This window comes from Canis lupus, chromosome 18 (assembly GCF_003254725.2).
Source record: "Canis lupus dingo isolate Sandy chromosome 18, ASM325472v2, whole genome shotgun sequence".
NCBI lineage: Eukaryota > Metazoa > Chordata > Mammalia > Carnivora > Canidae > Canis > Canis lupus.
In genome coordinates, this window is record NC_064260.1 from 46,487,827 (window position 1) to 46,503,304 (window position 15,478).

General features: G+C 55.0%; 1 protein-coding gene across 3 annotated transcripts in view; it reads left to right on the forward strand.

Annotated features, from left to right (window-relative positions):
• The window catches only part of KCNQ1 (potassium voltage-gated channel subfamily Q member 1), a 324,161-nt gene that overhangs the window by 63,031 nt on the left and 245,652 nt on the right, over positions 1-15,478 (forward strand). Inside the window, exon 1 of one of the 3 annotated variants that reach the window (XM_049096378.1) lies at positions 3,033-3,098. The exons of the other annotated variants lie outside the window; for them this stretch is intronic. Coding sequence (XP_048952335.1) covers positions 3,048-3,098 — 51 coding nt within the window. The 5' untranslated portion in view covers positions 3,033-3,047. Of the gene's footprint in view, positions 1-3,032; positions 3,099-15,478 lie in introns of those variants that run through there. 3 annotated transcript variants of the gene reach the window in all.

Below are 15,478 nucleotides of genomic sequence, written 5' to 3' on the forward strand. Positions count from 1 at the left end.
CTGGATTATTTAAGGGCATCTCTTCTTTAAGGGCATTACTTACTTCCCAAACACGTGAGGGTTTTTGAGCTACCTTTCTGATACTAATGTCTACTTTAATTCATTTGTGGTCAGAGAAAATACTTCATATGATTTGATTCTTTTTAAATGCAATTAAGACTTGTTTTATGGCCCAGCATATGGTTCATGTTGGTATGTATCACACCGGGCATGGGAGCACAGTGTGCATCCTGCTGTTGGGAGCACTGCCCTGTAACCCTCGAGTGGTGGCTGCAGTTGGTGGTGGGGTCTGCTGTGTCCTCTTAGGTGTCCTGTTGGCTCGTCCTGCTGAAGACCGCAGGCTCTGAGACCTCCAGCTCCAATTGTGGGGCTGTGTGTGTGTTCTTCGGGGCTGGTCACCCTTGCACAGTGTATTATGAGACTTTGTTATTGATGTATCAGCATTTAGGACCATTATGCCCTCATCACTACAAAGCTACCTTCTTCATTCCTGGTCATGTTCGCTGCTCTAAAATCTACCTTGGCCTCTCCAGCTTTCTTTTCTTAATGTTCCTGCAGTTGGTTTTTTTTTTTTTTTTAATTTTATTTGTAACCTATGTGTGTCTTTATACGTGTAGTGTGCTTTTTATGTGAAACATATGCTGAATCTTAACCTGATTCCAAATGCTTTTCTTTTAATGGGTCAGAGTTAAGTCTATTTGCATTTATTAGCATGACTTATATTCTTGGTCTCTGTCAGTCTTTCATGACTTGGGTATTTTGTTTTCCCTATAAGATGTACATTCTTTGCTCTATAGAAATATGGTGATATTTGGGGAGGCTCACGCTTCTGTTCTGATGGCTACCTCTGCACTCACACCTGTAGCATTTCCCATCTTTGTTTTCTCATGTAACCTGTCACAGTCTGGCATGTTGACACGCATCCACACTGCTGGACCCCCACCTGCCGCCCAAACACAAGTGGCATGCATAGCCCACCTGTGTCCAAAGCACAGGTGGACCTCTGGGTGCCCAGAGGAGAGACAGTGATGTGCTATGGTGACCTCACTGGGCAATGTGGCTCCGTGTGAAGGTAAAGGACTGAGTCAGGTGAAAATTTCTGTCGGGGGTGTTCCTAGCAGAGGGGACAGTATGTGGCGCCCTGTGTCAGCCCTGGCCTGACTGGCCCTTCTGTGCCTGAGCTGGATGGGGCCTCGGACACCTGCCTGTGCTCCCTGTGGGAGCCTGTCTCCACTGCAGGGTGTCAGGGGACCCCTGAGGCAGGGGGCTTGCTGGCCCGAGGGCAGGAAGGCAGTCAGGCCCGGGCAGGGAGAGAACAAAACCATACCATGAGTGCACCGGTGTTTCTTGTGGGGGCCCCATATTTAACTTAGCTTCACAGGCTACACGTGCCCCCGCCCCACTGGCGAACAGCAAGAGCTTCTAGGACAATGTAGACACAAGTGGGTGGGGTGTATGCCAATAAAAATTCTTTTTAAAATTTATTTAATAAAACTGCTAGACTATTTTTCACAGCATGTTTTAAGCTTACAGAAAAATCGAGCAGAAAGTACAGAGTTCCCAAATATCTGCCCCGGACCCTGCGTCCCCCACTGTTCTTTCCATCTCATGTTAGTACAGGGCACTGTTGCAATCGATGAACCAGCGTTGATCATTACTGTTCACTCATGTACACAGTTTACATTAGGGGTCAGGTTTGGTGTACTTTCTGTGGGTGTTGACCAATGAGGAAGGATGTGCTGGGTCATGCACGGGAGTGTCACTGTCCACCTCTGCCTCCCTCCATCCCTGAGCCCCCGCAAGCCACAGGTCCTTTACCATCTAGAGCCTTGGACGGGGTCCGCACTGGTGGCGGGGCTCAGCCCCCAGGGTGGGGGTGCTCTGCAGTGGCACTTGTCCTGGGGCCTCTACACATATCATGCAGGTTCCATCTGGTGTGCGGGGGCACCCTGGGCTGGGCAGGCGGCTGCCATCTGACTTCCCGGGGGGCACGTCCAGGAGCAGAGCCCTGGGCCCACATCTCAGCTTTGGGGGCAAGTTGAGCCTTGACCGTCTGTGGCCTAGAGCTGGCCAGTACTTCTCTCATTCCTTTAGTCTTCTCTAAGCATTCATGCTCCTTGGCCATGAACTGGGCAGCACTCTGAGCATCCCCAGATCTAGGGCATCTCTCGTGCCCTCCAGCGCACAGCTCTGGGCTGGGCTGTGTTGAGGTTAAAGGTTGGGCTCTCTGACCTGGGCCACAGGGCTCTGATATGGTCCCAGACAGGCAGCTGTATGTCTGGGAGGCTCTGGGCCTCCATGTGCCCTATTGCTTCTGCACCATGGGCTTCCCTTCACCCCTAGTCCAGGGCATGCTGGCCGCCCACCTGGCTCTCTCCCTCAGCCAGGCCTGACCAGCACCCATGACATGGCAGTCAGGTCAGATCTCCTCAAAAAGGGAATTAGATCCAGTCGCTGCCTTGTTTAGAACTCTCCGGAAGCTTCCCATGACTGTGAAGGGACACCCACACCCCTCCCTGTGACCTGCAAAGCCCCTCGAGGCAGGGTCCCTGCTCGGCTCCACCAGTCCCGCCTCCTGGACTTGGCCTCCCCGATGTCCAGCATTCTCCATGTGCGACCCTCCTGTCCTTTGGGCTGCAGGTCAAATGTTGTGTCCTCGGGGAGGCCAGCCCTCCACCGTACCTTGGCCCTCGCTCACTCACCAGGGGCTAGGGCCCCCCGACAATGAGTCTTCTCAGTCCCCATGCAGGAGTCTCTGCAGGGGAAGAGCCCGTGACACTGTGGTTGGTTTTCTTCCATGTGGGGTACCCTGACCGTCACCCCACCGCCCCCTCGTCAGGTCGCTCTGGGGGTTAAGTGAAATGCTGTGGGCGGAAGACAGAAGAAGCCAACATACTTTGAAGGTCACAGAAAACTCAGAACTCTGCAAATTCCCTACTGAGCAGCTCTGAGCGTGCACGTGGGGCTGGGTGGGGGGCTGGGGAATCTCTGGGAGTGAGCTGGACGCCCGTGTGAGTGGGGCCAGAAGCGCACCTCCCGAGGTCGGCATGCAGATTGGGGGCCGAGCCGACGTGTGGGCCCAGGTCCCCCGAAGGCAGGTGGGATGTGGGCCGTGAGTCTGGGGCTGGTGGAGAGGGCCTTTCTGGGTGGGGGATGGCCCAGGAGCTTCTGCAGGGAGCCCGAAGGGGCCCCTCTGCTGCAGGGCACCCTATGGGTGATGCTGAGCTCACCCAGGATTGGGATGCAAGAGGGTTGGGGTCTCAGGTGTGAGGTTTGGGCACGATCTGGTCGTGGGGCTTCCTGGGTGCCTGTTTCCCAAGCGTCTCCTGTGCAACCAGCCCAGGGCATGGATGTGAGCCAGGCTGAGTGTGAGGCACCCTTGGGAGCTCTTGATGGAGCGTGAATCTGGTGGTGGCAGGTGGTCACCAAGATGTGAGGGGTCAGCATGCTGGGCTCAGTCTCCAGGGAAGACACAGAGGAGGACAGTGGGGGTGCAGGAGACCTCCTTGCAGGGGCAGAGGGTGGGGAGCAGGGACAGGAGCTCGGTGGGCCTGCTGACGGCCGGACATCCACTCTGGGCAGACGGGGGGACCGATCTTGGACTCAGGATGGTTTTGTAAAATCTTCCAAAACCTGATCTTTGATTTCGCACGTCTCTCCTTCCACCGTGTTAACTCGTCTTTTACGGAAGGGTCAGTTTGATGGTACATCTCTTGGGTTGGCTTCTGTGTGTGTCTGATTTCTTCCTGGTTTCCACGTGGGCTTACGGAACCCCAGCTTCCCAGCCGCGAAACCGCTCGTCTCTAGGTGTGCTGCCGGTCAGCGGGTCCCGGCAGACGACGGCTGTCCCACGACCACGGCCACCGTCACCATCCAGAAGGTTCCCACCGCCCCTGAGAGTCCCCCTGTGCCCCCTTGGCGGCTCACCCCCGCCCCCGCGCCCCCAGCACCTGGTAATCACGGATGTTTCCTGTCCCCGTCGTCTTGCCTTTTCCAGAACGTCATGTGAAAGGCATCCTGCGCTACGGAGCCTTTGTGTCTGGCTTCTTTCACTGAGCAGAATGCATTTGAGCTTCATCCATGTTGTGGCCTGCGTTCACTACTTTGTTTCCTTTTAATTGGAAAGGATAAAATGTACCACAGTTTGTTTATCTATTCACAGGCTGATGGACATTTGAGCTCTTTCCAGTTTTCGGCTGTTATGATTAAAGCCGCCCTGATTATTGCACACAGGTTTCGAGTAGCCCCATGTCTTCATTCCTCTTGGGTAAATCCCTCGGAGCGGATGGCCGGGTGGTGCGGTCGACGCTCGCTGACCTCGCTGAGAAACCACGAGCTGTTTCCCACAGTTTGCTCTGTGGGGCGTCGCCTTCCGTCCACGCACGACTAGCTCGGCGGCTCTGGGTGCTCGCCACCGCCCGGTCCGCACCCCATGGTTTCGGGGGCATCTCCCAAGTGACCGGTGACACCGGGCTGACTGGCCACACGCATGCACGCTCTGTGACATCCTGCCCACGCGAGGCACTGGGTCCTTTGTCTCACCAACGAGTTATAGGAGCTCTTCCTATTTTCCAGATAGAATTTTAGACATTAGACTCCGATGGTCAGATGTGCCTTTCCCCAATATCCACCCCCCAGCGCCCCCTCCGATCTGTGGCTTCGCTTTGCTCCCAACACTGTCTTTCGGAAGAGCTGACGTTTTTAATTTTGACGAAGTCCAATTTTTCAGGGTTTGGTGTTTTGGGTTTTTTTTCCCCCCTTTAAAGGTTCATGTTTTTTGTATTCTGTCTAAGAAATATTTGCCTAATCCAAGGTTACAAAGGCTTTTCTTCTATATTTCTGTACAAATTTTCTAGTTTTACGTTCTGTGTTTATATCTGTGATTCATTTCAAGTTTAATTTTATACGCAGTGACAGGTATTAAATCTTTCCTGCATGTGGTTACCCAATTCTTCCAGTGCCGTGTTTCCATCGAATTAGTTTGACACCTTTGATGAAAATCAGTTGACCATATGCGTGGGTCTGCTTCTGGACTTTCTAATCTGTTTTGCCACTACCACACTGTCTTGATTAATATGACATTTATAGTAAGCCTTGAAATCAGGCTGTGTTAATCCCTCAATTTTGCTCATTTTCAAAAGTATGTTGGCAATTCTTCCAGTGCTCTCTGCATTTCCACCTAAAGCTGAGAATCGGTTAATTTCTACCAAAGAACCCTGCCGGAATTTTGATCAGCGCCGGGCCGCGCCGGCCACGCACTTAAGTCTGCTGCACGTCTTTGTAACATTGAGCTTTTCTGCTTCCTGCACACGATGTGTCCCTGCACTTATTTAGATATTTTTACATACCACTCATCCGTGTTTTATGGCTTTTAGTGTGCAGATCTCACACGTAATTTGCGTGGTTCGTTACTGTTTCGTGTTTCTGACACTGAAATGGTACGGTTTTCTCAATTTCACTTTCGAATTGTTTGTGGCTAGCATGTTGACCTTGTAGCCTGTGGCTCCGCTAACCTTATTAGTTCTGGAAGCTGCTTTTTTTTTTGGGGGGGGGGAGGTTGCTTTTTTAGGATTTTCTATGGAGATGATCGTGTTGTTCCAAATAAAGTCAGTTTTATTGTTTTCCTTGTCCATCCCCGTGCTGTTTGTTCCTCGTCCTTGCCTGATACGTTGGCTCTGCTTCCACCATCACGTTTAGTAAATAGGAGGGAGCGGTCCCCCACATCAGGTTCCTGGTCTTGGGGGGAGGTTTGGTCCCCCACCAGGAGGTAGGATCGCAAGCTGTGGGTTTTACACGTTGCCCGGTGAGGCTTCTTCCCTACTTTGCTGGGAAGAGTGGCTTTTGAGACTGGCTGTTGCATTTTATCTGATGCTTTTTTTCTATATCGTTGAGAAGGTTGTATGTGTTCTTTTTCCTTCATGAGTACAGTGACCAGCACTCCGTGATTTTCAGCGAGCAGACCAACCCCGGATTCTGCATATAAAGCCCACTTGGTCATGATGAGTTTTTAAAACATACATTGCTGGATTTGATTTGCTAAAATCTAGAGTTTTTGCATCTGTGTTCATGAGGGATATGGTCTGGTTTGTTTGCTCGTAACGTCTTTGCTTTTGGCATTAGGTAATCGGTTGGGAAGGGTTCCTGCTCCTCGGTTCAGGAAGAGTTAGGGCAAAATTGCTGCCTTCTTCACTGAACAGAACATGCAAAGCCATCGGGCCTGGGGCTTTCTCTGTGGGGAAGTTTTCGGTTAGAAATTCAGTTTCTTTCATGGGTTTTGGGCTATTCTGGGTATTTCTTCCTGAGTAACTCGTGGTAGCTTGTTCTCTGATATTTGTCTCCAAGGACTGGGAGCCCACCCCCACCCAGGGCCTGTCCCCTCTGGGAATGTGGGCACTGGGGGCTGTGGGGGGGGACCCTCCTTGGTGCTCTGACATCAGCTGCAGGCTGATGGCTTGTGCCCCAGAGCCACTCCAAGCCCCCTCAAGCCCCTCACTGCAGCCGCCCAGCTGGGCACCCCTGTGGACGTGCTGGTGACAGGACGCAGTGGGGGGGGGAGGGTGCTGCAGATCAGACCTCCTGTTTCCTTCCAGCCCTGCTCTCGGGAAGGCCACCCCTTCTCAGAGGGATGAAATTCAAGTAGACAGCCCTTGGAGCCCATGGCACTTCTGCTTTTGTCTTACGCTTTTACTCTGTAAACTCCAGCCCTAAAACAACATACATCCTTCTGAAGCTGTTCACATATTAGCTCTTAAAACAGCAAAATCCGTGCACAATTTCCTCCCAATCCCTTAAAACATTCCTGAAAGAAAAAAAAAAAACTGTTTAAATTCACCGCCTGTCATTAAAATCTCTGGATGTGCGGAACCGGGCGAGGTACCCAGCAGTTGGGACCCAGAGGAGCGGGGACTCGGCACGCGCACCCTGTGAGGCCCTCCCCCAGGGCGGCAGCCCCCCGACCGCCGGGTCCTCGGAGCCCCTCAGCCTCTGCTAAAGTCAACACCGTTCAAACCAAGGCAGAGCCTTTCAGCACTTCAACCAGATAATTAGAAAGGGTTTTCATCCCCGAGTCTCTCTTGGTTTGGTAAACTTCTCGTTCTGGGTAAATTCTTAAATAAGACATTTTTAGAAGCTTGGGCTCTCAGCAAATAAAAACACCGCCTCCCCCTCTGCCCTCCTCACCCATCCCAGCCAGCTAAGGTGGCCATCACAGGGGGTGGAACTTCTCTGGGGTTAACAGCCCTCAGCTGTGAGGTTCCGGGGCTGAAAATAAACCCCATTTAGCTGGCCCATAGACGGAAATAGCCCTGTCTGGGGAAGACGGGGGATTTGCTTTAAATACGTGTAAAGCTGGCTGCTGGGCGGCTAATGGTGTCTGCAGCCGGGCACGGGCGGTCTCTGGGCCTCCTGCTCCCCCACCACAAATTGCAGGGTGGCCCGCCCGGCTACTCCTGCGTGCGAGGCCCCGGGTGTGATTCACGGAGCTCCTGGCCCCAAGGCCACGCAGTGGGGCTCAGTGGGGGGTTCAGGATCTGCTTTCTGGAAAGCCCTACCTGCCTTTTTGACTCTTTAGAGCACAGGACACCGCACCCCTGCCCCCAACACACACACATACCTACCTTTTCCTGCCCCGGGGCCTTTGCTTTGGCTAATTGTCAGGCTGGGATGCCTCTTCTGGTATTTGGGGTTCTGTCTTCAGAGCTGAGATTTTTCCATGGAGTGGGGAAGGCACAGGACAGTGTTTGCCTACACAGAGATACTGTCTTGCCAAGGCCTGCAGGACCCCTTCCCAGGAGGAGAAAGCTTTGGGTCCTGTGACCTGGACATGTGCAGGGACCTTTGTCCAGCCCTTGGTCTGACCTTGAAGATAACCCAGAGCCCCTGGGCACCAATGCTGCCCCTCTCAGGCCAGAAGTCTGTGGTCAAGGTGTCAGCAGGTGGATTTCTTCTGAGGCTCTGAAGGGAGCTCTGTCCCAGCTTCTGGTGGTTGCTGGCTATCTGCGAGGTTCCTTGGCTCGTAGATGCATCACCCGGTCTCTGCTCTATCCTCACACGGTGCTCTTCCTGTATGTACCCATCTCCCCACTATTTGTTAGGGTGCCAATCATATTGGATTAAGGCCCACTCTAATGACCTGGTCTTAACTAATTACATCTGCAAAGACCCTGTTTCCAAATAAGGTCCCAGTCACCAGTCCTTGGGTACAGGACTTCAGCACATGAGATTCGGGGAGGTACACTTCAATCCTGAACGATGTCTGGACCAGGGGAGTGGGCTGGGCTTATGAAGTGGGGGACATTGGGGATCATTCTGACCTGTCCTCTTCTGGCACAAGAAGTAGGCAGCCCTTGGGGACTCTTGTCACTCATTGTACTAATGGTTCCCGGCCTGCACCATGGGCTTGGCACTGTGCTCAGAGCCAGGGACTTGGTCAGAGAGAGACAAGAGAGGTCCCTGTGCTCAGGAATTCTTGATAATGGTGTAGGGTTTCATGAAATCTATGAAAAGTGATGTTGGGGAGCCATTGATGGGGGTTTAGGGACAGGGAGGAGGTGAAATCACAGAGAAACTCCTGTCTCTCTGGGGATGAAGCCATCATAGGGGAAACTACAGTGGAACTGCCTCAGATTGGAGTGGGTGTGATTATAAGTGTCAGAAACATAGGGCACAGTGATGAGATGAAACAGTTCAGTGAAGTGTCCACAGAGGAACAAGGAGGGAAAGGGTAAGATGTTGATCACTTCCCCATCTTGAAGGAAAATAAAATAACAACATAAAATAGCAATAGTAGGATGGGAAAATAAAGCTTATGTATCCAGTTTTACATTAAATGAATGGCTGAAGTAACTCTATTAAAAAGCAGGACTATGAGAAAGGTTTCTATTTTTATTTTTAACAAATGTGTTTTCAAGAGGAATTCAGTAAAGCACGCTGATAATGGACACTTGAAAAACACAGGACCAGCCAAAGCAATGCCACACAAATACATGCAAAAGCAGAGTGCACACTGTCAATGTTGAGACAAGCCCACACGAGGTATCACTTCTGGAGGAGATGTAATTGTGGACTCTGATATGTCGAACAGCATAAAACATTTATTTATTTTTTATTTTTTTAAAAAGATTTTATTTATTTATTCATGAGAGACACAGAGTGAAAGAAAGAGGCAGAGACACAGGCAGAGGGAGAAGCAGGTTCCATGCAGGGAGCCCGACGTGGGAGTCGATCCTGGGTCTTCAGGATGACGCCCTGGGCTGAAGGCAGCGCTAAACCACTGAGCTACCCGGGCTGCCCAGCATAAAACATTTATAAAACAAAAGCTACTGGAAATGCAGGGCAAAATCAGTGAAATAGGATCACTGCAAGAGACTTTAACACACCGCTTAGAATAGGACAGTTCTGGCGGACACAAAATAAGAGAGGGTGTAGACAGTTTGTGTTGCAGGGGATTCTAATGGTAATCTGAAATGATGGTTACCTACAGCCGTGTAACAAGCATCCCCAAACCCTTCAATACCTGTCCCGAGGGCTCACCAATCTGCAGTGAGCAGGGCTTCGTGGGGACAGCCCCATTCCCGCTCTGCCTGGCCTCAGCCGCAGGCTGTCAGGGTGGCAGGCCCACCTGTTTCCCAGGGCTGCCCCGGGGTACACAGCTTCCTCACTGCTTGGCACCTGGGACGGGAGGTGGGCAGGCCTGGAGAGTGGGCAGTGTTATTCCACCGCCTTCTTTTTGGTGCATGGAGTTCAGATGCAGCGGGAAGAGTGGTGAAGAATCTTGGGGCTGTGTTTTAAAACCAGCACCGTAACTATGGATCGTGATATTAGAGATGTTCTATTTACTTATGCCTGCGGAACATCTGTAAAGCCAGTCATTTCTCCTGGCTGGGAAGAAGAACCTCACATACTTTGAGAAGTTAATATATAGTTGGCTGCGATCAGAACCCCATACAATTAGAAATAAACAGCTACCAGGTTACCACAAAGGCCCAGCCATTTGGGAATTAGCAGTGCTCGTCTCACTCACCGTCAGGACCAACAGGGGATGAATGTGGAGCAAGCACGCTATGTAAGGTTATGGAAAGCAGATCCTTCCTCATGGTAGGAAGCACTTTCCTGGCCTGCCCCCCACCCCCAGCACTGATTGTGGACACTTTTATACTATTGCCCACATTTGCTTAGCAAGTAGCTTTCTTGTATTGGGAGTGTTGTCTCCCTACATGGGTTAAAATTCACTCATTAAAAGCAAATAATAGGTAGAATGTGTACATTACACACACACACACACACACACACACACACACGCATGTATTTACTGAATGCCTCCTGGGTGCCCACCCTTTGCCAGGTGCTCTGGGGGTGTCCAGGGGCCATGTAGCTGCTTCATCAGAGTCTGTGATGAGCCTGTTCTGGGCAGGGAGAAGACAGCTGCCCTGGGGGCCACTTCCTGGCCACATCTTCCTCCCCCAGCCCAGTCAGATGTTCTGGGAGTGGCCAGGCCCTGGTCCACCTCCTGACCTCAGGAACACCCAGGTGGGGAGGGAGCAAGCAGTCCTTAGGCGCCCCTGCAATGCTGGCATGCGGTCTGAGACCATGAGCTGGGTCCCAGAACTGGGGCCCCTTGCCCAACCACTGGAGGCTTGTGTGACTGAAGTGGGCCTTGGTATGTCACCTGCAGTCCAAGGGAAGTAAAGTGATCAGGGAGCTCCCTCTCCCACTGCGGGTGGGTGGCCTCTCCTCAGAGGCTGAGCCAGGTGGCCTGGAATCTGAGGACGTGCTAGGGCTGCAGGTGTGCTGGAGTTTCTGGTCTGGTCTTACCCTCCCTGCTCCCCGAGTACATGCATCACCATGAGGCGCAGACCCCTTTGCAAGTGCCAAGGGGGATGGGCATTGGGGTTCACAGGTGCCTGCAGAGCTCTGGACAGAGGAGGCGGCAGGCTGGAGGCTGAAACAGAGCTGGGGAGGCTTCTGCAGGGGGGCCAGCCTGAGCTTCAGGCCATAGGTGCACTTGTTCAGAAGTTGTCCTCCATTCTTCTTGCTTCCTCAAAGGCTGTCTGGCCCCCCAGAGGATTCCCTGGGATGCCCAGGCGTGGAGCAAGTGCCCTGTCTGTGACTCAAGACCCCTACAGCCTGGCCCCAGTGACCACCGAGCCTGTGCAGCTGTAACAACACATTTGAATGTGAGGCCAGGTGGTGGTATAAGGGGACCCAGGGGCCTGACCCCAGCTACGGGGTTGAGGAGTGGGGGTGCCTGGAGCCTCCCTATACCCCCAGGTGGCTGCTTAGGGGGCACACAGGACTGGAGGAGGCAGCCAGCCGCCCACCAGGCTGGACAGCAGGCCTCCCTCGAGCTGGGTGCTCGGGCAGTGGCCCCGCACCAGGCCAGGGGGCCAGGCGGCAGCTGTTGCCCGCGTGTAGGGCGGGGCTGCTGGGCAGTTGGGAAGATCCATCCCTGTGGTGACAGAACGAGTCTTATGGCCTCTCCTGCTTGGCCTGCAGAAGGGCCACCCCAGGCAGTTGGCGGGGGGTGGGGGGACAGTTCTTGGGGGAAAGTGGCCCAGCGCCTTCTGAGTTGCCCCAAACCTGTAACAACCTTTCATGGGGGAGGGGGCAGCCCCCGGGGCAGCTAACCTGTCCAGCTCTCAGCCTCCGGCCAGGGGGCATCTACCTCTTCAGTGTCTGGTGACTCGTGGGGCCCTCATGGAATTTGGGGGGGGGTTGGCCTGTCGAGAGGCTGCAGGGGAGCCCCAGAGCACCAATGACTTCAGGCAGGTGGGCCCCACCTATGTGGGGGTGGGGATCCATGTCCCACACACAGGGAAATGGGGCCTGGAGTGTGGCACCCACCCTGGGTGAGGAGATGCTAGGGAAGAAGCAGGCATGTCCTGCCTAGAGTTTCTCATGTGGCCCTTCGAGTACCAGCTGGGTGCCGTGCTGGGGCTCAGCACTGAAGGCAGGCCCCGGCCTTGGGGGGATGGCCGAGGAGGTGGGGAGGGGTCCCCTGGGCTGGGATGAGTCCACTGCCTTGGCAGGAGGCAGGCCAGGCCAGGGAGACACAGATCAGGTCAGGTGGAGGTGCTGAGGCTTGGGGTGCATTGTCAGGGTCAGGGTTGTGCTGCAGGCAGCTTGAGGGTCCCGAGCCAGGCGTGGGGCCTGTAGGGGTGGCAGGGTGGCATGCCGGCCCCAGACCAGGTCGGGAGTGCTCCACCTGTCCATCCTGCACCCTCCTCCCCACCTGCCCCTGGGAGGTCCCTTCTACCTGGGGGCCGTGAATGCACCCCTGTCTTGTAGGTCCTTTCCACAGACCGGAGGGACTCGTCTCATCTCAGCCCCCTACCGCCCCAAGAGGTAGACACCACCAGGGACCCCCATTTGATAGATGAGGATGCTCGGGTATTGGAAGGGTTGAGTGGCCCACCAGGCTGATCCTGTCTCCTGCCGTCCTGTGGGGGGTGGGGGCTTTCAGGGGCCTGGCCTGCCCCACTGTCCCAGCCTGGAGCTCCCCTCAGGCAGCAGGGCCTCCTTCCCTGTCCTCCCAGTGGCTGATGCAAGGCCTGGCCCACAGGCTATGTTGAGCAGGGACCGGACCTGTTAGGGCCACCTCAGGGAGCCAGGAACCCAGGCAGGAAGCGGAGGGGTCCAGGGCCAAGGTTGTGTGGCTACACATTTGCAGGTCTGTGGGGCCAAGGGGAAGCAGTCAAGCAGCAGGGCTCCCCATGGCCAAGGGGGGAGCTGACAGGGAGAGGCAGGAGGGGGGGTAAGCTCCCTGGTGGGGTCTGGGAACCACGACACCCCGCCTGGTGCAGGCCCCCTGCCCCCTCTGCTGGGTGCGCCGGGGCGCCTGTCCGAAGGTGGGGCAGCTCTGGCAGGGTGGGGCTGGTGTCCCCCGGGGTGGGTGGCAACTGTGCACCGAGGGCTCCAGCTGTGCCCAGCACATGTCACCGTGAGGCCCATGAGCCCTCACCGCGGGCGCGCGGCTGGGAGCAGCTGGCCACAGGCAGTCCGCAAACAAAGGGTGCTTTGAGCAGCCTGCACGCCTGCTTCGTGCTCTCCGGCCAGCTGACTGTCCTGGGAATGCCGGGACCAGCTCCCTCTGTGGCTTATCGGGTCCCACTTGGAGGTAGAACAGCTGGGCTGGCCCCGAAGCCCGCCGTCCGGGCTCTGTGCTGGAGGGACCACAGCCCCCCATGGGGATGCCTCCTGGCCCAGGGCTGGCCTGGTTTCCCAGGCCTGTGGGAAGAAGGGAAGACCCCCATGCCGGTCAGCCACACCCCTGCCCTGATGGGTGGCCCGGTCTGTCCCCACGTCCACCCCCTCTCAGGTCTCTGGGCCCTCTTCTCTGTCCAGTGAAATCCCATTTGCCCTGGAAAGTTCAGGTGTCCTTCTCCCCAAGGAGGCCTCTGAGGGGGCCAGGAGCTTCTGGGGATGCACATGCCCGAGTTGGCCACGTCTGGCATCCACGGGGCCACTAGGGAGGCTGTTGTGCCTTTTGTCCTTGGCTCCAAATCCTGCCCTTTGTCATCCACCAGACAACCCGCAGCCCCCACCACCCCACAGTCCCTGACACTTAATCCTAGGTGGCTGGTCTTCCACCTCTCTTTACAATTTTTCACATAAAGATAGTGGGGCAGTAACATCAGAGACCCCTGGGATGGGGCGGGGGGGTCTGTGAGCCTTCCTCTACTGGTCAGCAGAAGAAAATGTATCTTCCACCCAAAGAGTGGGGACGTGAGCTCAGCTAATCTCAGCGGGTTTAACCTTGGGGCCTCTTGCTATCTGTCCCATGTGAGCGGTTCGTGGCGGGATGCTCCCGATGCTGCTAAATCATGCCGTGCCCGCAGCGCTGAGCCTCAGAACTCGTGGGCTTTGGACAATCTTCCCGCCCATGAGGATCCACTGGCTGATAAAGAAGGAGAACAGTAGATAAGGCCCCAGCGACCTTCATCCTTCTCTGGGAGCTGTGGGTCCACAGAGTTACGAAACGCTTGAGTAATCGCAAACCTTTCCCCCGTGTGCACTCACGGCAGAAGAAACCAGATAAGCACCTGCTCTTCGGAGCCTTTATCTCGGCTCCAGGGATTGGCAGGTCTGCTGTCACAACACCGTTACCCCCAAACACCGAAGGCAGGTGCGGGCCGGCGTGTCTGTGTGCCGCCCGTACCCTCCTGTGACTCTGAGCTTTTTTTCCTCAGTGGGGTGGGACCTAGTGTCAGGTCCTCAGAATGACAGGCTTTCAAGTGAGGACCTCACGGTGACGTACTGGGGGCAGCGTGCCTGTGCCCTGGCCTGTCTGCGTCCTGGGAGCCCCTGCCTGTGCCCTGGTGACACCACGATGAAACAGGGTGAGGGGATGTTCAGGGACCCCCACTCAAGGCCCCCGCCCTCTGCAGGTGGCTTCCCCCTCCACCCCCACAGAAAGGGACCCGGTGAAGTGCCTGGCATTTTGTGGTGCGGCATTGACGCTCAGGTCCCGAGAGCAAGCAGCGGCTGTAAAGACGGGGACTCGGGGCCCAAGGGTGGCCGTGCGGTGATGCTCCCAGCTACCGCGGGGTGACGCTCAGGGCCCATCCTTCTAGGCTACCCTGAAGGTTGAGGGCAAGGCCCAGTGAACAGGCCCGGGCTGTGCCTGCAGGGCCCCACGGCGCACGTCTGTGTTGTGGTAAAACACACATAGCACCACGTTCAGCGTTCCCGGGTAGCGGCATGTCGTGCGTTCACAGTGTTGTGCAACCACCATGCCCCTGTAGTTCCAGAACTCTCCTGTCCTCCTGAAGGAATGCCCCGAGCCATGGGCAACTGCCCCCCTCCCTCCCCCTGCCCCTCACATGCACTAATCTGCTTTCTTTTTATGGAATTGTGGTAAAGAACACATACCGTACAACTTATCATAACTGTGTCTAGGTGCACAGCTCAGGGCCACTACGCACATTCACACTGTTGTGCAACCATCCTCACCAACCATCTCCAGAAGTTTCCATCATCCCAAACAGAGACTCTGTCCCCAGGAGACGCTGACCCCTGTCCCTCCCCCTGTGACCACCATCCACTCTCTGTCCCCAGGAGACACTGACCCCATCCCTCTCCCTGTGACCACCATCCACTCTCTGTCCCCATCCCTCCCCTGGCCCTGGCACCTAGTGTTCCACTATCTTTTTGAAAAATTTCAATTTATTTAAACTAAAAAAGCAAAACAGTTCATCACTCATTTCTCCCCTGCCCCAAGCTGCACCCCCACCTCTGGCGACCCCAAATCTCCAAGTCCATGGGCTTAGTTTCGTGTGTATATTTGGATTCCACGTACAGCCGAGCTGTCTGACTTGCGCCACTGACCGGGATGCCCTCGAGCCCCATCCGTGGTGTTGCAGATGATGGGATCTCATTCTTTCAGTGGCTGAGTGATAGTCCACTGTGCACACACCACCTCCTCTTCGTCCATCCATCCATCGATGGGCAGGGGGCTGCTTCCATATCGATTGTGGTCAGC